General features: G+C 41.3%; 1 protein-coding gene across 1 annotated transcript in view; it reads right to left on the bottom strand.

Moving 5' to 3' along the window:
* SHISA9 (shisa family member 9) overlaps window positions 1–24,221 on the bottom strand; it is a 160,020-nt gene that overhangs the window by 4,705 nt on the left and 131,094 nt on the right. Inside the window, exon 3 of the mRNA XM_087912362.1 lies at window positions 22,053–22,208. Within this exon, the coding sequence (XP_087768488.1) occupies window positions 22,053–22,208 (156 nt within the window). The remainder of the gene's footprint in view (window positions 1–22,052; window positions 22,209–24,221) is intronic.

The raw sequence follows: 24,221 nt of genomic DNA, 5'->3' as shown, positions 1-24,221 counted from the left end.
CAAAAGATTAAAAGATTATCTCCAAATCACCAGGGCTTTGCTTAGCGATAAACCAATTCCTCGAGCCATGTTGTATAAGCAGGAATAAGAGCTTAACAGGAGGTGAATTCTTGCTTTCTACTGTGGAAGGCTTTGTGTATACACAAAGAGTGTGGCTTAGGAACTTCCTCTTGCTACTTGTTTTCATAGCATCATGAAGCCGGAACCTTGGATGTCTTCGAGCTCCTCAGAACTCCTCAGAGGGAGACCCAACTATTAAATAATAGATAGTTGTTGTGGTTTGCCAGCAGCAGGTGTGGATGGCTGAGGCCTTGGAGAGCGAGGACTCAGGTGAGGGGCCTGCGTGTGATTCAGGGATGGGGCCAGGACCATCAGGGAGTGGAATGCTGCCTTCAGAGATTGTGGAGGCTGGCAGCAGTGATGAAGAGTTCCCCGAGGAGCCTGGGCATGCAGGGCTGGTTGCAGGAAAGAGCAGCTGCTGCAGTGTGGGCAACTCGGGAGTAAGTCTGCAAGGTAATGGCCCCTCCCTTAAGAGATAAAAGCCAGCTGAGAAACCAGAGTTCTTTGCAGGAAGCAAAGAAGTTTTTGCACTCAAGCCTTGTGGATGTTCAGACCCTCTTAGTTGGTATTTGGAGACTCTTGATGTTTGAACTATTCCTTGGCAACTTTATCTCGTGTTCTTGGCAGCCTTGCACCATCTTGGCAAGGCTCACTCTTATCAGAGGCAATTAGTTTGAAACAGCCTTTTAACCGTGAAGGGATGGAATTCGTAAAGAATCATTCAAAGGTTTTGCTGTTACCTCCATTTCATGTTTGTTTCCTTGGAACAAGGTTTGGGTCAGAACAATAGCTTGCCTCCTGGAGTTTTGGGCGCTCTGTCACTGTAGGTTTTCAAGAAGAGAAATGCAAGAAAACAGCCAAACTTAGGGGGCCTCAAGGACCCCTTATTTCAAGAAAACACTGGACACTCATTTATCTGGGATGGAGTAAGGAGTCCATCCACCTTGGGCAGGTGGTTGGACTAGAAGAACTCCATGATCCCTTCCAGCCAGTGGTGGGATTAATTTTTATTTTTTTTACTACTAGTTCTGTGGGCGTGGCTTGGTGGGCGTGGCAGGGGAAGGATACTGTAAAATCTCCAGTCAGAGGTGGGATTTGCTGGTTCTCTGAACCACTCAAAATTTCTGCTACCGGTTCTCCAGAACTGGGCAGAACCTGCTGAATACCACCTTTGCTCCATTCCCGCCCCACTCCCGGGGAAAGGATACTGAAAAATCCCATTCCCTCCTCACCCCACTAACCTTCTTTTCAGCCCCGTTTTCCTGGGCAGGGCAACCAAAGAAAACCCAGCCAATCAGGAGGCGGAGAATAGATGTGAGTGGGGCCAGTCAGAGGTGGGATTTGCTGGTTCTCTGAACTGTTCAAAATTTCCTGTACCAGTTCTCCAGAACTGGTCAGAACCTGCTTCCAGCCCTATGAAGCTATGAGTCAGAACACCCGTTTTGCCTCCCCTCCCACTCAAAAGGACATAAATGGGACATGCCAAGATTGGTGGCTTAAGGAAAAACACAATTATAATGAATGTGGGGGGGTTTCCTAATTTCTTTGAAAGGCATTTGATGACTTCATGCAGTACTGTAACAACATTAGCTTGATCCTGTGCTAATCCTGGTGATTTCCTCTTTGTTTGCTTCATTTGACTGACTACTTTGGGAGACACACATCTGGTCATCAATGGATATCCTTGCATTATTCTTGGGTTCGTGAATTAATTATTGCATGCATCTATCGGCAGTTGATGTAAAACTCCAAATGAAATATTGGCTGCCTTCATTTGGCTTAAATGGATAATTCACATATTATTTCCATGGTGAAATAAGCCTATTGTTCCATTAATCCTAAGGGGTTTAGTTGGGGGCCCCAAACAGAGATGCACTTATGGGGAATTGAATTAACTTCTCCCTCTGTCAACTAATGCTCAGTTTCATATGAACATTGATTTAAATCAGGAGGGTCCGACCTTGGCAACTTTAAGTCCTGGGGACTTCAACTCCTAGCATGGTTGGCTGAGGAATTCTGGGAGTTGAAGTCCACAAGTTGCCAAGTTAGACACCCCTGATTTAAAGTTTAGGTGTCTCTCTTGACAGCTGTCATCAAATGAAAAGTCCTAGAGGGGCCCCATAGAGTAGAACTCTCTGGTCACTCTTGTCTCTGTGGCTTTTGGGCATTTCATATTTTGCAGCTACAGACAGATGAAAAAAAAAGAGGCACAAATGAGTGGTAGACTCCTATTGTGCCAAATCATTATTTTTTTAATCACTGGGAAGGGAAAACGAATGACTAATACAGGAATTGGATACAGAAACAGTAGCTTCCTTTTGGGGACTGTCAGCAGGTTGACCAGTAGCCATGTCTGATCAACCTACTTATCCAACATTGTACGGGGTAAATCTTATCATGTTCTTTGACCAAGATGGAAATTGTATGGGTGAAATCCATTTGAGGATGACATTTCATACCCCTCTTTTTTCTCAGCTAAATTTAAAAAAAATTCTCATCTTTCCAATTCAGTTCCGTTCCTTCATTCTGTGTAATGTTTCTTTTGGGGGTGGGTTTGGAAGAAGGTTTAAATCTTCATAGGATTCCCCCACAATTTCTGGCTATCAAAACAGACATCAGCTCCAAGGAGCACCTGAGAATAATAATCCTTTCCATCCACCTTGATGGATGACTTTTTTCCACTATTCGATATCATGGGATGGGCCGCTAGAACTAATTTATCTCTCAAACCTCATCAACTGTTTTTCTCACCTACCCATCTATGACTTGCTTTAACTCAACATTCCCGCTATCCAGGATTTGGGCTGGAAAGCAAGTCATCAACTAGGACATACGTATTTTAAAGAAAACAGACTAGATTCTACAGGTGGATGAGAAGAGAAAGGTAAGCTCTTCCAAAGATTGGTCTAAAATAATTCAAAAGTAGTGACAGAAACTTGAGAGCTCTATCCGCTACTTTCCACACTGAAGATTTCTGGATATTCAGACATGTCCACCAGTTCTTAGATAAAATATAAGAAGGAGAAACACCCTCCCCTAGTTTAAAGCAGTTCAAAGAGTTTCCATTCAAGACTCCCTAAACAACTAGATTTCTGCCAGCACAATGTTCTCCATATTGTGCCAAACTATTTCTTTTCATGACTAAAATGTTCTTTCTGATTCAATCAAAGCAGTAAAAAGTGGGATATGCAGTTCTCTGGGATTGAAAAGCGTGCTGTCTCCCTGACAGCCGGGATGTCTCCTTAATGGATCTTAGTAGCAGAAAGACAACCTTTCAATGTGCAGTTTTGTCATATCAGCACGAACATCTCCACTAAGTGCTTGGTGAGTGAGCTCAGGTTTCTCTTCTGCAGACAATGGTGCACTGAAACTATTGGGCCTGTAGGATTCCGCTCCCCCACCAGTTAACTGGGTAGTAATTTCAAAACCTAGCTGGTGAAAAATACCTTTAGTTTTTCTACAAAAGAAATAATGGAGGTTGAGATTGCCACTCACATAGGGGTCAAGCACAGGAAATCTGGAAATCCAGGCAGTTCAAATAAATGTAAAGGGTTTTATTGCAAGCTTAGGCTCTCTATTGTCAAGGCTCCAACATGCACCCCCATTCAAATCATAAGTCTCTAGCTGCATCTCTCAGAGTAAAAAAGATTGATTTATTAGGAGTTGACATGTTGGTGTTTCCTGGGTGCAGCTGATTCTGAGACACATCATTCATTTCACCTTTGACCCTGGTCTTCCTCCCACCCCCTGGAGGTATATTCTCCAATGAGACACATCCATAGCCAAGAGTCATCAATCATGGTCTCCAGTAATAATCTTGCATGCCAACAGCTTCGGCTGCCAAACCAATTATCTGAAGCATTTAAGGCATGCACTGCTTTCCCTCCACTCCCTTTCAACTGGCAACTAAAAAGACCAAATAAGTATTTTTTTAGTTGACACTCTACAAGAATCTGAATTACTAACAATCAAAACAAATTGGTGGTAGATAATAGCCAATGGAATTCAAGGTGGGCTGGACTTAGATTTCTTGTCGATGTGAAGGGACTTGAGACTGATGACATGTTTTACCCCTCCTTTAGGCTCAGCCTGGTCATCTCCTACAATTGGCTTAATTCAGAATGGAATGGTAGACCTGCTTCTTGTCCAAATCACTCCCCTTCCCCCCTTTTAAAAAAATATTATTATCAGGAAACTTATCAAAGTACAAAATACAAGTAAATATCTTCCGGTTTGAGCTTCTTCAGCGACAGACTGAAACCTTGTCTCTGCGAGGCTTCGATCCGTGCGCGGCGCTGGAGCGCCCTGAGCTGGCTGGTTTTGGGGCTAAGCTACCCCATAGAGGTGGTGAAGAGGGGGGAGACTGCCAGCAGGGTTGAGGAGAGCCACATCTCTCCTCCCCAGCTGGCCATTACTCCCTTTCCTGAAGGCGGTTGCAGCGGTGGTCAGAAATGGCCACCACAAAGAAGAACTCGACTGGAAAAGAATGTGCAGGAGGAAGATAAGAAGAGAAAGTTTTGGTTGACCGGGTCAAACAGCAAAAGCAACAAATAGGGTTCCCTGGAAATGAAACTTTTAAAAAACAATAACATTGTTCCCTAAGAAGATTTTTAAGCTGCGAAGGAAAGAGAAAAGGGAAAAGATTTGGTTTTTTTTCTCCTTTTCCTATACTGACAGCTAAAAGACTTAAGTAAGAAATTGGAAAAAAATCAATAGGCATTTAATGCTGAAAATAAAAAGTCAAAGGAATAATAAAGATTTCTGGATAATTAAAAGCTTTTGAAAACAGGAAAGGATAGAGGAAGAATAAAAGGGCAGGATCTGGAAGGGAGGAGACTGTCTGGAATTAAAAAAGAACTTATAGCAAAATCTCAACAAGACTTCCAAAAGATACATTCTAACTGAAATATCGCAACAAAAACCCCAGGAAGAGAAAATCGAAAAAGAAATAAGAAGATATAACTTGGGACTATCTGGATTACTTGATGATTTCTGGATTTTTGGTTATTGTATTTGAATGACTAAAATCAATCGGGCAGTTGTTTAAAACTGTTTAAAATAGCTCCACTTTTAGAAGAACTGAAAATGGAACTTAAAAAGTACAAAGAAGATGCACAAGAAGGGAGATGTTCTTTTGGCTTTGTATTTCAGTTTTTAGAAATGGAGATTTTGAATTATGAGAAACAACAAGAAATGCCTGCAGAACAAGAAGATTGTGACAAAGAAGAAGCCATCTTTAATGAACAAGTAATCTTAGATGGGAAAAAAGGAAAGGGGGAAAAGAGAATGGAAAGTTTAAGATTGGGAAAAACAACTTCAAAAAAAAATAGAGTGAAAAATAAGTATAAAATCAGAAAGCAACAGAAAAGGGAAATGCAGAAGAGAGAATTAGAACTAGAGAGACAAGGGGGTAAAAAGGGGAGGGAGAAGATGAGAGGGAAGAAAGAAAGGAAAAGAAGTTATAAAGGACAGAAGCAAAATATAGAGAAACAGGGCCTATTTGGAGATAATGGGTGAAAAATTAATGGAAAAAGGGATTCTGCAAAGGAACATAAGATAATATGGTTATACTGGAAGCAGAAATAATTTTAGAAAATATGAAACAATGTATGATTAAAATGTCTGATAAAATAGCTATTGTAATTCAGTGGAATGCTTGTCAATAAGTAAATGTAACAAAAGGTATATTTAATGATTTATAAAACATATGTGAAGAGAAATAAGGGAAAATTAATTATGGAGATTATATGTGTTTTAAAGAAGTATGATATTTAATTGAAAAGAAGTGGTAAAGATGTTAAGATTTAATGATTATTAATGATAGAACTGAACTGGAATGGAATGAGGGTTTATAATTACATATATTTACAATCTTTCTTTTAAAAAAAAGAATATAGTGTGTATTATAAGAATGTACCAAGCAGAATTCAATTGGAAGTTATGTATTATGTATTATATTGAAGGTCATAAACTTAAGGTATATAATGAAATTTAGATAAGAGTTGAATGGATGTAATTAAAAGATATAAAGGTGTCATACTCCAGTTAGTAACTGCAGGAGAAAATTTGTTTAATGAGAAAAGATAATATGAAATTGAAACAGAACAGACAAAAGTATAAATATAATGATTTGAATTGAGATGAGATTCAAAATAAAATTGAGAAAATTAAAAGAGGGGGAAAAACTATATAGAAAATGTAAAATAGTATAAGATATGGAATAGAATACAAAAAGGAGCATGAAATTGAGTTTTGTGTCTGTATAAAGAAATTCAACCCGGGACCATGCTATTTTCAAAAAAGATGTTTTACTTGTATTTTGTGTGTGAAAACCCAAATGAAACTTTATTTAAAAAAAATACAAGTAAATATAAGGATAAATGGGAAAGAGGGGAAGAGTTTCGGAAGAGAGAAAAGAGTAGGATGCGGGGCAGGGGGAGAATTTCAATTCTTTTCAGCTCAGGGGAATAAAAGTTACAACCTCAGCTTTTTTTTTACTTTTCCATACTTAATATATACTAGCCATTTCTACGATAACAAATCAGCAGATCCCAAATTCAGAGTTTTGTTTTGTTTTTGTCCAAAGAACAAAGTCTAGAAAGGGTTTCCAAATCACTTCCAAAGCTTGATGATTCCTCCAGGCCAAATCTCAAAATACCAATGGATGAAATGAACGCTGATCTCAACAGGCCTACAGTCATGAAAATGACGCGCAAAGATGCTGTATGAGGCATTGCTTGCATGTTTGAGTGTGTGTATATATAAATACACACACACACACACGTCTGTGAGCATGGTGAAGTTGGGTAGGCCTTGGGTATATTAGGAGAAACACATATAGACATACTCTAGAAAGTGTGCAGAGAAGAGCAACCAGAATGATTAAAGGACTGGAGGCTAAAACATACGATGAACGCAGGAATTGGGTATGAGTAGTCTAGGGAAGAGAAGGACCAGGGGAGACATGATAGCAGGGTTGCAATATTTGAGGGGCTGCCACAGAGAGGAGGAAGGGGTCAAGCTATTTTCCAAAGCACCCGAAGTCCAGACAAGGAACAATGGATGGAAACTAAACAAGGAGAGATTCAACCTGGAAATAAGGAGAAATTTTCTGACCGTGAGAACAATCAACCGATGGAACAGAAGTTGCCCTCGGAAGTTGTGGGACATTCATCACTGGAGGCTTTCAAGAAGAGATTGGACTGCCATCTGTCAAAAATGGTGTAGGGTCTCCTGCTTGGGTCACCAACCCTGCTTGGGTTGGACTAGATGATCTACAAGGTCCCTCCCAACTCTGTTAATCTATATGGACAGATGAAATGTGGAATATAGAACATAAAGCTGAGAAGGACCACTCAAACGGTTTTCCAGTCTATTTTTGACAGACTGGAGTCACGGAGACTCCAAGTCACATAGTTGCTTGAGATTTTGTGCATTGGAGTGTTTGTTTATTTCCAGTTCATTTACATTTTCCTCCCTGTTCTAAGGCTGCGGATTTGTTTTCCAACAAATGAACCACTGAATTGAATGAGACTCATGGGCTCAGTTTCTACTTGTTCCGAAATGAGCACTCCCGGCTGAGGGAAGAACAAAATAAAATAAAATAACACAGCATACCTATTTATACCCCTTCATTATATTTTGGGCTGCGATGACTGGGCAGATGGCCAGAGTGATTTTTGGCCTTATTTCCCCCTAAAGGTGGGGTCTGATGACATGACAGGCACATTCACAGAACACGCTTAAGCGAGTCAGGTGAAGAGCAGGAGAAATTAAGTTTGATTATCATGGATCGGGATGTTTCATCTTTTTTTGTGGCTTTAGGGTAGGGTCATTTTGTGTAGCTCAGCGTGTTTGGTTAGTCTATACTTTGGTATTATGGATCCACATGTTCAGACCAGATCTGGCATTTTTAATCTACCTATCATGTCCTTCCCAAAGAAGGACTGGGATAGGCAAATGTTGTTTGACGATCTTATAAGTAATGCCAGGATGTAAGCTATTCCATGAAAAGCTGCCTTTTGCAATTGACGTGACTGTGATTTTGTCAATGCCGATGGTGTTCCAGTGGTTAATATTATTATTAGGAAAGATGTTAATTTGCTAACTGGTTTATTTATTATGGATGCTCCTTACGAGGTTTACAATCATCATAAAACCCTGCAAACTATCAAACATTCATGTCCAAATCCACCAATATGGTCTTCATGGGTTTTTATGGATGTTTGTAAATGGCTAAGAGTCCCTAAGGAGATGGTGGCATACAAGCATTGTAAGAAACATCTGCACTAAATAAAAAAAAAAAAAACGAGCTGTACGGCTTTCTTTGTCCGCCCTTCTCTCTGAATTCAAACCCCAGTTTGGGATTCATGTACTTGACAGATTGGTCAAGCCTGTTTGTAGAGATGAAGCAATCAATATGCAAGGAATTATGGATAAGCAGTATGGCTGCTCTGGGAACAGGTTTCCAAAACAGCTCTGAGTTTGAATGATTATAAGCAGCAATTGGTGTGATGAAAGACAAATGCTAATGAGGCAAATATTTTTGTCCTTCTGGAAGGACTTGAAGATAGGGATCTGTTATGTAGCTTGGGCACCTGGCAATTTAGTAGAGAGCCTGTAAAATTGTGATTGTGTTACTGATAGAAGAAACATTTTATAGCTCAGGGTTGAATTGAGGGGTCCTTGGTGTTTTGTGAGCCTGGTGGTTTTCTTGCAGATGTTTTATTAATGAGCTAGGGAACATTATCAGTGGTAGAAGGGAGCGAAGTACAGATACAGATTAACAGAGTTGGAAGGGACCTTGTAGGTCATCTAGTCCAACCCCCCTGTCCACACAGGAGACCCTACTACGCCATTTCTGACAGATGGCAGTCCAATCTCTTCTTGAAAGCCTCCAGTAATGAAGCTCCCACAACTTCTGAAGGCAACTTCTGTTCTATTGGCTGTTCATACTGTCAGAAAATTTCTCCTTATTTCTGGGTTGAATCTCTCCTTGATCAGTTTCCATCCATTATTCCTTGTGTGTGGAGAGAAGAACTGTGAGGTCCTTGTTGCTCTCTGAGCTTGGTGGTTTTCTCGTAGATGTTTCATTAACTTTAACACTGATCATGTTACCTAGCTGGGTAATGAAACATCTGCAAGAAAACCAGCAAATTCAGAGAGTATCAAGGACCCCACCAGTGGTTGTATTGTTCGTACAACTGGATTCTTTAATAGTTTTATGGCTTTAACATTTTTTAAACCTCAGTTTGGCTTGTTTGGACTTTAGGTTACAGTTTGTGTTGACCATGTTTAGGACTTAATTTTCTGCAGCGAAAGCCTGTTCCTGGGAGAGTTTTTCTCCAGCCGAAGGTAACCTGGACATTGGGGGCAAAGTTGGAGATAATAAAGGGACTCATTGTTTATCTGACTGTGTTGCCTTTGTGCCACACCCTGGGTCATCACACAAACAGGGATCACCTGACCCCTGGCCCATCTCACAACAGAAGGAAACACGAAGTCAAGTGCATAATCCAATTGGTTAGGTCCTGATCTATTGGTTGAAGATATTCTCCCCGGGTGCATTCATCTGGTACCCCAATATGATAGTGTCCCACAATTGCTGGGCAAACCTATGACCTATTCCACATCCCTATGGCAGATTAGCTCCTTTGCCACCCCTTCTAATCCTTGATATCCCTAAAAAGCCTTGCATGAAATGATGGCTCTCTTGAGCTTTTTGGTCCAATTGTCCTTGTCCTTGAAATGAGTTCCTTAAATCTACCCAGAATGTTTTCCTTTGATCTCATGGTTCCCAGGGGTATTTTCACACCACATTTCAGGCAAGGATGCTCTGGAGTGTATACATCCAGTGTGAAACGATTGAATTTCTTAGCCATATCCTCAACCCTTCTCAAAAGACGCCTGCTGGAAAATCAGTTAGGCACACTTTAGTCTGAACAGAGAGCATCTAATTACCGCGGTCAAATCCAGGTGTCCTTTTCTCCACTCCCTTGGTTTATTTTAAACCAGAGCAAAGGAAAGCCATGCCTGTCTGATTTTAATGTGGCCTCCAACATTCTCCAGGTGTCGGTCAACCTTCTTGCCCTGTTTGCTTTCAAAATTCTTTGAATTAAAAGTGAATTGGAAGCCAAGCATTTGTAACTTTGTTCTTAGCCGCAGAAACAATCTGAGGCCCATAATGGTCCCTCTGAGCTTCATCCATCTGGTCCTTCTGGTCCTGCCTTCAGGTGCTTTGGAGAAGAGGTTAACCTCCTCTTCTCTGTGACAGCTCTTCAAATATTGAATGGCTGCTATTCTATCACTCCCCCTACATGGTCTCTTATTTAGGATCCAGTGGTGGGATGCTACCGGTTCGCACCGGTTCTACCGAACCGACCGTGCTGGTTTTTCCTGTCCTGTATTTTCTTAGCGAGTGGATTGCCATACCTCCGCTGTTTTACTCTCCAGTGCTGAATAGAAACTAATGTTTGAAGCTCAAAATCAGTGGTTTGTGAATGCTGCACGTGCGAAGCGCCTGCAAAGTGCATGCGAAGCGCCTGCTCATAGAATTGGTACTAACAAAGGTTGAATCCCACCACTGACTAGATCTACTCAGTTCCTGCAACTGTTCTTCATATGTTTTAGCCTCCAGCCCACTAATCACCTTTGCTGCTCTTCCCTGCACTCTTACTAGAGTCTCGATAGCATTTTTTTTGTGTGTCACAGCGATCAAAACTGATTGCAATATTCCAACTGGTAGAGTCAGTTCTTTTCTGGTAAACAAGTACATCGCAGCTGGCTGTGTCCTTCAAAAGTACAATTTTGCCCACTCCATACTTTGAAATTCCACACATACTTCACTTTCAAGGATTTGCCTGTCCTTATTAATATTCATCTCAGATGTTGATAGTCAAAGCAAGGTTTACTTTGCTATTTTCCTTTTTCATGAAAGAAAAAGGTGGAGGAACAGGGAGAGAAATCTGTTGATGGTTTAAGAAGAAAGAGGCATAGGGGCAACCAGAAAGATGGAAGGGTGTGTCATGCCCCTGTTGGAATCTGATTCTGAGGGGGAGGTCGAGCAGCTGACAGAGAGTGGGAGTGTGGCTGCTGTGGCTGTGGAAGAAACTGGGGAAGGGCACATTCCGGCTGGGCTTTCAGAGGAAGACCCTCTTCATCCTACGGCATGCAGGGAGGAACAGAGAAGGGAACAATGTGAGTTACATGGTTTATGGGGGAGGAAAGGGCCCTGATCCCCTTCATTAGCTGTAGTTGGGAAAACTGTTTAAAAAGGCAAACTATGTACAGCAAAGTTGCTGGAAGCAAAGTGTGCATTATCTTTGTTTGTCGAGGCATATCTGGGTTCTGACGTCATTCCAACTGTGTGTGTTTTGTTATCTTTTGGAAGTCTGCAATTCCTTACCCTGCCCTGTCTCATTAATTGCTGCAGCGTGGTTTGTGTTGGTTTTTATTTATAATTTCTATGTACTTTGGGTTCGGACTGAATTTTTTCCCTTTAAAAACTGTTCATGGGAGAGTTTTTTTCTCCACCCGAAGATAACTGGACATTGTGGGCCAAGTTGGAGGAATTAAAGGGACTTTACCTACTTTTGTGACCTTGTTGCTTTTGTGCCACGCCCTGGGTCATCACAGGGTGTTTCAGAAATTGAGGTGATCCTTCTGACCAAGACTTTTCAACACTATTTCAATGGAATGGAATGGAATGGAATGGAATGGAATGGAATGGAATGGAATAGAATAGAATAGAATAGAATAGAATAGAATAGAATAGAATAGAATAGTTGGAAGGGACCTTGGAGGTCGTCTAGTCCAACCCCCTGCCTAGGCAAGAAACCCAACACCACTCCAGATAAATGATTATCCAACATCTTTTTAAAAACTTCCAGTGTTGGAGCATCCACAACTTTTGGAGGCAAGTTGTTTCACTGATTAATTGTTCTAACTGTCAGAAAATTTCTCCTTAGTTCTTTGTTGCTTCTCTCCTTGATTAGTTTCCACCCATTGCTTCTTGTCCTGCCCTCAGGTGCTTTGGAGAATAGCTTAAAATAATTTAAAAATAATTTTAATGTTTGTCATTCATAATTCATCTTGCTCCTCCTTTCTTTAATTCTACTGTTCTACTATTTGTTCGATATTAGTGTAATCCTCGTCTTGTAATGAGTTGGCTATGGTGAGTTGGCTGAGGTGAATTGTCGTAGGCCCCCTTTAAAAATGAAGACCTCAACAAGCAAAGCCAGATAGATATTTGAGCTGAAAAATAAAAAAATAAAAATTCAAGGGCAGAGACAATTCTCTTGAGAACTGTGTCAATTCGACTAAAATATTTCCATCATATAAATAAAGGCAGCTGTCAGACTTGTGGGCTATATATCTGAGAAGCCGATTACCTTTAACCTTTACAGTTTCTTCTAGTTTAAAACTGTCAGCTAATCTTTGGTTTATCTTGACACATGATTTAACCAGATTTCCATCCTTGCTGAGCCCCTGTTCAGATGTGTTTGTATTATTTCTTTGCTCATCTAAATAATTTGAACTTGCGTTATCCAGTTGGCCCACCTCTGATTTATTCTCTAACCTGTTTAAAATTCTTTATCTGGGTTTATATTCAGCACTTTATTATTAGCTGTCACACAGACACTATTAAAATTCACTGCTGAGGTGTGTTTTTTTTTTATCATGGCACTGCTGTGGTTGAATCAGCAGGATTGAAACTGGACACCGGAAAAGAAGAAATATAGGTAAGAACAGAACAATCTGACAGTGTGTTTCAAATCTGGCAACTTTGAGAGGTGTAGACTTCAACTCCTAGAATTCCCCAGCCCGCATGCTAGTAGGAGAATTCTGTAGCTGAAGAGTTGAAGTCCTTGTATCTTTAAGGAAGCTGGAAAAGATGGCATATATGGTGTGCGTGCATGTATATAACTTTGAGAAAATTGGTGGTCAGACAGAGCTATCTATGATGGATGGATTTATGTTTACCTCACCTTTATTTTTAATAAATAGCTCAGGTTGACAAGCATACCTAATACTCCTTTCCTCTCTTCTTTTCTCCACAACAACAACCCCGTGAGATGGGTTGGGCTGAGAGAAAGGGACTGGCCCAAAGTCATCCAGCTGGCTTTCATGCCTAAGGCGGGATTAGAACTCACCATCTTCTTGTGATTGTGCCAAAGTCACCCACTGGCTTTCATGCTTAAGGCGGGACTAGAACCCACTATCCCCTGCTGATTAATCCAAAGTCTCCCAACCAGCTTTTATGGCTAAGGCAGAACTAGAACTCGCCATCCTTTGGAGATTGACCCAAAGATTCCTAGCTACTTTCATGCCTAAGGTGCAACTAGAACTCACAATATCATGGTTTCTAGTCTGATACTTTCACCCCTAGACCAAACTTCAGTACCTGTGCAACTTCCCCCCCGATGAACATTTGGCTGTACTAAAACAGTGAAAACTTTATTCAAATAAAATTACATACAGTCAGCACTTGCTATTTATAAGAGAGAAGGAGGGTTGCAATGATTATTTGCTTAATTACTCCATGCCAGTTATAAAGCACGCATATCTGACGTCTACATCTCTCAACATGTCAAAATCTGGAGAACTATTAAAAGCATCTTCTGGATTTGAATTGTTTTCTATCATGTGAAGAACAAAAGAGCAGAGTTCTACACATCTTCCTGGACTTTAAACTTCATTGTTACATCCTGACGAGATCATAAAACCAGCTGAGCCTCTTTCTTCCTATGTAATTTTTACTCATCCTCAATATATCTCTTCTTGAAAGTGGAGCCTGTGGCTGCCTTCATTAAAAAAAAAAAAAAAATTCAAGCTGCCTACTGAATTAAGCCATTTTCTGGCTTCACATAATACACCGAACCATAAACTACCCAATGGACTTCCTTCATAACACTCTCAGCTAGAAGGAACCCCATTATATGCTGTAATTTGCTGGGAAGCCTGATTTAACGAGAGCAAAAACTCTAAATGAAGACGCTTACTAATGTCACCTTTGCATCACATCTGGCAAAACCAATCTTGTACAGTAATTTTGAAAATCGTGCTAATCTGTTGTCATTAAGACTGATTTTTGCAAAGTTGAGTATTGTAATTCCCAAGTTAGGAGTTTTGATTAGGACACTAATTGCAAGAGAGAAAATCTCATGCTAGGAAGGTTGAAAGGGAAGAGATTAAAAAAAAAACCAACAGAAGTTGAATGGGCCATTACAGTTATGATGGTTGCACCATTGGAAGACCCTTGACGGACTGGGTAGGGACAATACTCTCCTGGAGAAACTATCTGTATGCTGCTAAGAATCAAAAATATATTTTTGGAACATAATGAATCAAACAATGGTAAAGCCCATTTCCCTTGAGAAGTCCACAATGGTGGGAAAGGTGGAAGGACAGATAAGAAGATGTCCAAAAGCAAGCTGGATGGATTCCGTTAGAGCAATGATTCGTTGGAAAAACCTGAAGACCAGATTAGAGACAGATCATCACAGGGAAAATCATTCTGTGTACTCGCAAAAGGTTGACACCAACTTGACGATACACAACTGAGGTTAGAGAGCAACCATCCCCATTAAGAGGAAGGGAAATGGGAAATTAGCCTAGGCTCACTATGCAAAAACACACGAGAACTAGGTCTGCCTTGCCTCGAATCCCTTTGAACCTTATCTGGTCTTTCCCAGATGAAAGCTGCTGGTCTGAGAAGATTCCTGCAGAATAGGCGTAGAGCAACAAAGTAGCTTGTTTGAACTCTATGCGTGAATCTGGGTTGTCACACTTGACAATCAATTGAGTTAGATGTATGGAAATATTTAGTGCCCAATGATAGCTGGTGGTTGATGAAGGTGGTTGATGAAGGTCCTAGGGGTCCCATTTTCCCTCTTTTGGATCTACTTACGTACCTTTCCTTTCTATTTTTCTCTTCCAACCTAATCAATTTCTCTTTCCCCACACTGTAGGAAGGAGAGTAGGAACTTCTGAATGATATGAACTGATAGCTTGTGGTAGACTGAAGAAGGTGTGGCCCTCAAGAACTACCAATTACCTGTACTTTCTACCTTGATTTTAATCCCCCTTTGGTCTTCTGTTCAAACAATTTACTCAGAACAGCAGAGGAAAATAATGATAACAACAACAACAACAGCAATAATATCAGAAAAATGCTCTCAACTTTTCCCCTGGAGAAGGTCCTTTCATTTATGATCCCCATTGTTCAAACCTGATCTTTTTAACGCCTCTCGCTATGCTCTGAAGCCTATCAGCTTGTCTTAACTCCCTGAACTGGAAGATCAGGTCAAAGCCAGCTTGGGTTGACCCAGCTGTGTTTGTGCCCTGCCTGTTTCCAATGGTGAGAAGACCCTGAAGTTCCCCAGCATTGTTGGAGGTTGCTTTACACAAGATAGAAACATGGGGGAGCCATGATTTTCTCTCAGCTGCTCCCTTTATTTCCTAGAGGCACTTCTAGAAGCTGCAAAGTCAAGAATTTGCAGTAGAGGCAAAGAGAAAACTGACAATTTGCTACTTAGTCTGCAGTGCCTGATGGAGGCCACATTTTTATCAGTCTAGCATCAGTGAGGTTAAATACAAGGAGGATATGTGAGAATGCAAAACCTCAATTGCCCCCTTTTCAAAACAACATCAAGACAGATTTTGGCCTGCAGCCATGCTTAGGTTTCCCCTTATATTTAATTTATAAGAAAGCTGTGCAGTTTTTTTTTAAGAGGGGAAAATGTCTTCTGTTTCTCTATTCCTAAGGCTTGCTTTGCGTCCACCCACAATGGTGGACCCTATACCATTTCAGACAAGTTGCTGTCCAGTCTCTTCTTAAAAGCCTCCAGTGACAGAGCAACCACAACTTCTGAAGGCAAAAAGTTCATTTTTCTCACTGTTAAGGTAATTTCAAAATGCTGGTTGGAAGGACAGCATGCTCATTCATTCTTCCAGAAATATACGTCATATAGATTTATTTATCTGGAGGCATCACAAAATTGCAGGTCGGGAAGCACTGTTCCCTGTCTGAATAAATGGGGGAAAATTTCATCCCGTTCTTGCAGTCCCTCAAATTAGAGAGATTATATTTACAAGGGAGAAACAACTTGAGCCATGGTGGCGCAGTGGTTCGAATGCAGTATTGCAGGCTAATTCTGCCAACTGCTAATAGTTCAATTCTCACTGGCTCAAGGTTGACTCAGCCTTCCATACTAGGCTCAAAAAGCCAGAGGTGGCATGGTGGTCAGAATTCAGGATTGCAGGCTAACTCTGCTCACAGCCAGGAGTTTGATTCTGACCAGCTCAAGGTTGACTCAGCCCTCCATCCTTCCAGGGCAGTAAAATGAGGACCCAAATTGTTGGGAGCAATATGCTGACATTGTAAACCACTGAGAGAGGGCTGTGAAGCACTGTGAATTTGTATATGAGTCTAAGTGCAATTGCTATCTTTGGGAAAGCACCCCGCTCTGCCACTCCCATCAGAATTGTCTGAATGACCATAAGCAAGCCAGGTTGGAAATATTTACGCAACCTGGACCCCAGAATTATCAGCACTGAACTGTAGCCAACCGTGATGAATGAATTCAGATTTGCTCTGCTCACATCCCAGGTGCATGAATGAGCAGTGACCCTTGAAACACAAGAGTATAAAAAAAAAAACCAACTGCCCCAAGTTTGATTAATCAGAGGGGGCAAAAAGAGAATCACCACATTCAGCAATTTTTCTACATGAATAATAAAGAGTGCTTCAGAAGCCCTCAAGAGGCCACAACTCCGCTAGTGTGAAGACAAGCCTGAAAAACAGACTTTTGACTTATTATTTTCTTTTAACAAGCTCGCTGGGAAAACTGTAGTGCAATTAGTTATTTGTCTTTCTTCTGTGCTGGAGAAGTCAAGGGTTGCAAGACATGCAATTTCCTCGTGCTAAGAGAAAAACACATCCTGCGTTTAAATAGGCTGCTCTTGGATAGCAAATAGATTTCCCCTCATTAATGGGCCCATCATCACAGGTAGCGTCTTCATAACAGCCACAAGCCTTGGTATTGTTTATGAGAGTATTCACAAACACGCGCTTATCCAACTTCACTCACGTTCCCAAACAACAGAAAGTAGCATATTTTTTTCCATAGAGAGAGAGATACAGAAATAAAGACATAGAGAGATAGATATTGATTATTGACAGACATTTCATGACCCAACTAGGGAACATCATCCATGCTAGAAGGAGTGGGAGATTATAGGTACTAATACCAATCTATAAAGCCTTAGTAAGATCACACCTAGAGTACTACATCCAGTTTTGTTCACCACATTACAAAAAAGATGTTGAGACTCTGAAAAGAGTGCAGAGAAGAGCAACCAGGATGATTAGGGGACTGGAGGCTAAAACATATGAAGAACGGTTGCAGGAACTGGACCTGGCTGGTCTAGTGAAGAGAAGGACCAGGGGAGACAGGAGAGCAGTCTTCCAATACTTGAGGGGCTGCTACAGAGAGGAGGAAGGGGTCAATCTATTTTCTAAAGTGCCTGTAGGGCAAACGAGGAATAATGGATGGAAACTGAACAAGGAGAGATTCAACCTGGAAATAAGGAGAAACTTTTCGACAGTGAGAACAATCAACCCAATGGAACAGAAGTTGCCCCTGGAAGTTGTGGAAGCACCATCGCTTGAGACTTTCAAGAAGAGACTGGACTGCCATTTGTCAAAAATGGTGTAGGGTCTCCTGCTTGGATGGGGGGGGGGTTGGACTAGATGACCTACAAGTTTCTTTCCAACTCTGATTATCTGTTATCTTATTATTCTTGATGAATGCATTTTTTTTATGTACGTTGAGAGCTTATGCACCGAAGACAAATGCCTTGGATGTCCAGTCACCCTTGGCCAATAAAGAATTCTATTCTGTTCATTTCTATAAGGCAGACTGAGTGTCCATGCCTCCCTCGAAGAAAATGGCTTAGACTTCCTGAAAGACTTGGGAGTTATTTCGCATGAATGCTTAGAGCTACAGCTTATTACAAGGTGAAATTACAGGCCTGGTGGGGAGGGAAAGAGGTCTGCTTTTGTTCTTTGGAACGTATCCACATAAAATCTCATGGCAATTTAAATCTAAGACATATAATAGCCTTATCAGCTCTGACCCTCCCTCTGGGAGCTGAAACAGGTGCTCTAGCCACTTTTAGCATCCTCATTAATTAACATCAATCGCTCTCCCTCTTTGGTAACTCCTCTGAGATTCTGTGAACATAATACTTTCTATTTGCATGCTCCTTGACTCCCAAGCTGTGCCGCCAGTCCTGAGGAATTGAGGTGGTTAGTTAATTTGCTGAAAAGTTAAGGATTTCCTCCCCCCCACCCCCACTTTCCAAATTTGTTGGACAAAGCCTTGTGAAAATCAAGTAGAGGCCCTCGATCCTCCAGATGTGGCTGGAAGACAACTTGCCTTCTCTTTTTCATTCTTCTCTCTTCCTTTGCTTTTTACCCCCCAATGGGCAGACTTGTGGAAATAGACCCACCTTTCAGGATCAAACTGGGGATGGGCCTGAAATGGAATTCAGGGCACCCTAATGGTTTGAATCTAGTGTTCTATTCAGCTCAGCCTATTTTCATAGCCTGAATGTGTAATCCGGTCTTCAGTTTTGGACTTGGGATTATTTTCCCAAAGCAAGTCCTGCTGAGCAGCTTTGCCGGTGTCCCAGATTATAGAAGTAAACAAACGCTTTAAGAACCAAAACTTCCCCAAAGGCAGGAATTATATGAATAGCAAACCCTATCAGCTTATCTATCATCTATCTATCTATCTATCTATCTATCTATCTATCTATCTATCTATCTATCTATCTATCTATCTATCTAGGATGGATATATACTGAAGATGATTCTCTCTCTCTCTCTCTCTCTCTCTCTCTCTCTCTCTCTCTCCTATTATGGATGTATGGATATATACACAAGATGGTTTTCTATCTATCTCTCTTCGGTCCGATCTAAGTATAGTACATAAAATTATTTACTGCAATGTCCTACCTGTCAATGACTGCTTCAGCTTCCACCACAACAATACAAGAGCACACAATAGATACAAACTCAAGGTAAACCACACCAAACTTGATTGCAGGACATACGACTTCCGCAACAGAGTGGACAATGTCTACTATTGACCTTACCCCTTTCCTAAGAGGTCTGTAGGGGGCGTGTATAAGTGCACCAATGTGCCTACCGTCCCTGTCCTATTGCTTCTTTTTATTTTTTGTATATGTGTCCATTTCATGTATTCATAACCATGTCTATACTTAGACCTGTTATCTAATACTTGCTTGACAAATAAATAAATCTATCATGATCGATCTATCTAATAGGTAGTAGGTAGATCTATCTACCTACTACCTATTGTCTATCATTTAAACACACAAACTTCACTCGTGAAGGTGAGCACACCTAATACTCCTCCTTCCTGTTTTGCCCACAACAACAGTGACTCTAGACAGACCTGAGAGAAACCGGCCCAAATTCACCCAGGTGGCTTCCCTGCCTAAAGAGGCTGCAGGTCTAGAACTAATGTTCCCCTGGTTTCTAGGTCAGCACCTTGACCATTACCCCAAACCGTTTCCTTAATGCTTTATTTGTTTTTTAAATCTTTGATGGAATAATGGTTCTCTTCTATATTCTGGACAATGATATCCTGATCAATGTCCACCTCTAGAAGGGGTAAAATTATTAGAATATTAAATCCTTCCGGTTTTCTTAGGAACTGTTTAAATCACACAGCCAGCTCCAGCTCTCCTCCTTCCTATACTCGCAAGAGATATTCCAAGATAACTGGGGAGGTTTGGCCAATAACTATATTTTTAGTCCTCACAGCTGCTGGTATTCTGGGGAATATAGGGCTTCACTTCCCACTTCTTTTCTTTCCAAAAGGGGGGAAAATCATTTTAAAATGCTACTTCAATTAGAGTTGCAAAGGATTGCATCAGGCACCCATGTCCGTTTTTGCCACCTTCGTATGGCACCTTCGTATGGCATCAGACAGCAAGAATGATTTCACTGGAGAGAGTGAATTAATTCACTGGTGGAATTAATTGGGTTTTGGAGTCTACAAAACGTGTGTTTGAGCCAAGCACGTTGGGAAAACAAAACCTAAATACCTCTCATTTCCAGACTTCTAGCGAAACAGCATCTCTGCTTGTGAGTACATACACCCAAGACCAATTAACCCTATTGACACTGTCCAAGGTCCTGAAGTTCTCACATAGTGACTGCTTATTTAGTCATTTTGCTCATTTGCAGTTGCCACAGCAATGAAAAAGTAACCTTAAAAAGAGACTATTGATAGCTCGGAGTTGAAATGAGGGATCCTTGGTGCTTTCTCTCTCTCTCTCGGGTTATTTTCTTGCAGTTGTTTCATTATCCAAACTAGCTAACATCATCAGTGCTAGATCAATCCTTGCGCTTAAGACATTTGCAGGTCTGCAAAGCAAAGGGTAGTCTGGCCTGCCAACTGCAAACAGAGCTGGAAGCAGACTCGGATGAGGTTGGGGAAGAACCTGGGCCAGTTCTGGAGCCTGGGGAAGGCTCTGATGGACGCTTAGCATCGGACACAGTGATAGAGCCAGGGCCGTCCGGCATTTTCCTGCCAGAGAGGCAGCTGCCTTTGGAGTCAGAGATGAGTGAGGAGGAGGAACAGCTGGGGCCTGTTCCAGAGGCGCGTATGCACAGAGCAGATAGGAGAGGTGAACAATGGAGGGCAATGGGCCATCTGGGGAAGCAAAACAAACTTGGGCGCTGAATGGCCTCTCCCTGGCTGGGGAGTAAATACGAGGAAAGGGGAGTGATTTGATTGCTGCAGACAACCGTTCGCCTTTCAGGAAAGTTTGCTCCTTGTGTGTTTTGTGAGACAAAGACTGCCTTGCCAGAACTGAGGTTTGTCTATTTCTCTGTTTGAACTGACTTAATTGGCAGCCTCCCGGCTGGGAGCTCACAGCCTTGTGTTTATCATAAGGAGATGATAAGGGCCATTGTTTCAGTTAACCTCTTGAAGGATTCTTGGCTGGATTTTCTGTTGGTGAAGGTAGTTAATTCCCAATAAAGAGGAGTTTTTCTTTGTGTTTCTAAATCTGTTTCTTGCTTCTCCAAAGGCTGGGTTAGAACAAAAGGTATCTAAAAACCACACCATAAGCACAGTTGTGTCTATGGAGATTCTCAATCATCCAAGTCATAGTTGTCCCAAAGGCAACTGGACTTCCTTGGGGTTTTTTTTTCCTTGAAAATATTTCACTTCTGATCCAGGAAGCTTCTTCAGTTATGAAGTGAACTGAAGAAACTTCTTAGATCAGAAGCAAAATGTTTTCAAGGGAAAAAAAAAACTCCCAAGAAAGTCCAGTTTGCCTGTTGAAAAACACCTTTGGAAGCAGAGTTGTGGTTTCACCTAGTGATTGCCATGTTGCTGTACATGCCTGTAATATGCCACTCCTATAAATACTGGACCCACAAAGTTAATCTATCTGAAATTTCTTCTAGAACAGAATAAATAGCATAGATATGATTAAGTGTTGTACCTTATGATTCTTGACTCTTGACGAATGTATCTTTTCTTTTTTATCTACACTGAGAGCATTTGCACCAAGACAAATTCCTTGTGTGTCCAATCACACTTGGCCAATAAAGAATTCTATTCTATTCTATTCTATTCTATTCTATTCTATTCTATTCTGTTCTGTTCTGTTCTGTTCTGTTCTGTTCTATTCTATTCTATTCTATTCCATTCCATTCCATTCCATTCCATCCCATCCCATCCCATCCCATCCCAATTCTATTCTATTCTATTCTATTCTATTCTGTTCTGTTCTGTTCTGTTCTGTTCTGTTCTATTCTATTCTATTCTATTCCATTCCATTCCATTCCATTCCATTAACAGAATAAATATTAAAAACCAATGAGATATTGAAACTGCATACAACATGTGCAAAGTCAAGAGGAAGCTGCATTTTTCTGTGCTTACCTACTGCTTTTAGAGATGCATACTTATTTAGCTCCTTTCCCGGAGGCTGCTGTTCATATGGATTTGTAATCTGTCCCATGCTTGGGTAGGAATGTGGATGAGCCAGTTGTGGAAGGAGAGGGGATGTTGGTACGACATTATTCATCTGGGTGGCATCTGTGGGGGTAAAAAAATAGAAGTCACCTTTCTGAAAACAAATAGGATTTCATCCAGAGTCCACGCAAGCAAAAAAAAAAAAAAACTATGATTAACATTGCAGACCAGTTTATTAACTGTCCATGCCAAATAGCCATTCATATTTCCATGTCCTATTGCTTAATTGGTGAGATATAAGGACCACACAACCCAATCTTTTAACTGACTCCAACCTACTCTTTATTATTATTATAAGCCAGAAGGTGTACCCATATTTCAAGCCCCATGTGAAAGAAACTTGACCATTCTTCTAGCTGCTAGAGTCATTGTCTCTTTCTTTGTTGTATAGTATTGTACCATGAGAAAAGAATACTTATAGTTCAGGATTGAACTGTGGGATCATCGGTGCTTCCTGAGCTTGGTTGTTTTCTTGCAGACGTTTCATTACCTAACTGGGCAACATCATCAGTGCTAGAAAGGGGCTCATTCTCTTCTTTGTATTCTATTTAAACATTTGTGTGATAACCCAGGGCATGGCACAAAGGCAACACGGTCAGATAATCAGTAGGAATCTTTTTATTATCTCCAACATTGTCCCCACTGTCCTGGTTACCTTCTGGGCTGGAGAAAAACTCTCCCAGGAACAGCTGCAGAGATTCAAGTCCAAAATGTGATCAACAAAAAACTGTAACTATAAGTCCAAATCAAGGCAAGATGAGGTAATTAGTCCGGCAGGGCAGGTGCAAGAATTTCAGACATGAAGGCATGGCAACAACTCAACACGGTTGGAAAGATGCCAGGAACACAGATAAGCAAAGTCAACACAAGATAAGTTCACATTTGCTCCCAGCAGCTGCTGCACACAGCCTGCATGTCTCTTAAACTTTCTTCCCAGGTGTCACTAATGAAGGGAATCAGGGCCCTTTCCTCCCCATAAGCCACACAACCCATGTTGCTCCCTTCTCCATTCCTTCCTACGTTCCCTAGGATGAAGAGGGGACGGGCCTGGGTCTTCCTCCAAATTCCCTCTCCCTTGCTCTACCTCTCGTCTGCTCTGCCCAGCTGGACTTTGCCCTTCCCCAGTTTCCTCCACAGCCAATGGAGCCACACTCCCCCTCCCTGTCAGCTGTTCATCTTCCTCCTTGGATTCAGACTCCGACAGGGGCATGACAATTTGTTTGCAACCATAGTTTTGAGCAAGTTGCATATAAAAATACAGCAATCCTATGAGTTCAATGCATCCAGTCTAATATGCACAGCACTATTTGCCAGAAGGTGCTTTCGTATCTTCCTTGACGCCATTGCCAACAATACAACTAGTTTTATCACATGGTTGTCTTCATCGGACAACAACCCAAATAGATTTTGTTCTTCTTCTAATCTAGAGTGATTCCGTTGGATTAACGAGAGCGTAACGAATTTAGCTCTAGGTTCCTCGTAAAATTTGCCACGTAGTAAGTCATGGGTCAAATCGTCCACCTCTAAGTGATTACTAGCCAGAAGGTGTCTCTGGGTTGCAAGCTGATGGTGAAGAAAACTTGGCTACACCTCCAGCTACTCTGCTGTTCTCCCTTTCTTTAGAACCCTTTGCATTCAGTTCCTTTCCTAGGAGCCCGCAAGGAAAACAGCAAAACATTAAACAACTGCTTGGGGCATGCCCGAGTTTGGCTGTGGTTTTTTTTCTCTCTCAATGGAGCCCCCCCACCCCCCGAGGAGGAATTGTCAACAAGAGAAGCAGAGAGGTGGTCTATGTGCAGAGTAAGGCGAGACGGAGAAAAAGAAGCGGGAAACAAAATCTATTACTAAATCAGCACTTGCAAAGAGAGTAGGAAATGAAAGGAGACAAGAAATGGAAGAAGACAAGCTGGGGAGTTAAGGAGAGGGTGGGGAAAGAAAGTTACATCTAGGGTTTTTTTTTTCTTTTCTTCCTCTTTTGCATCCTCAAAGTCAGCTCTGCAATTTCACCCCGTAATCTTTAAAGAGAAGGAGAAAGAGAAGAAATCTTCACCCTATTTTTGTGGGGTCTGCATCAGA

Source organism: Pseudonaja textilis, chromosome 14, assembly GCF_049901715.1.
Source record: "Pseudonaja textilis isolate UNSWEBS1 chromosome 14, rPseTex1.2, whole genome shotgun sequence".
Classification (NCBI taxonomy): Eukaryota; Metazoa; Chordata; class Lepidosauria; order Squamata; family Elapidae; genus Pseudonaja; species Pseudonaja textilis.
This window is presented reverse-complemented; position numbering and strand designations above follow the sequence as displayed.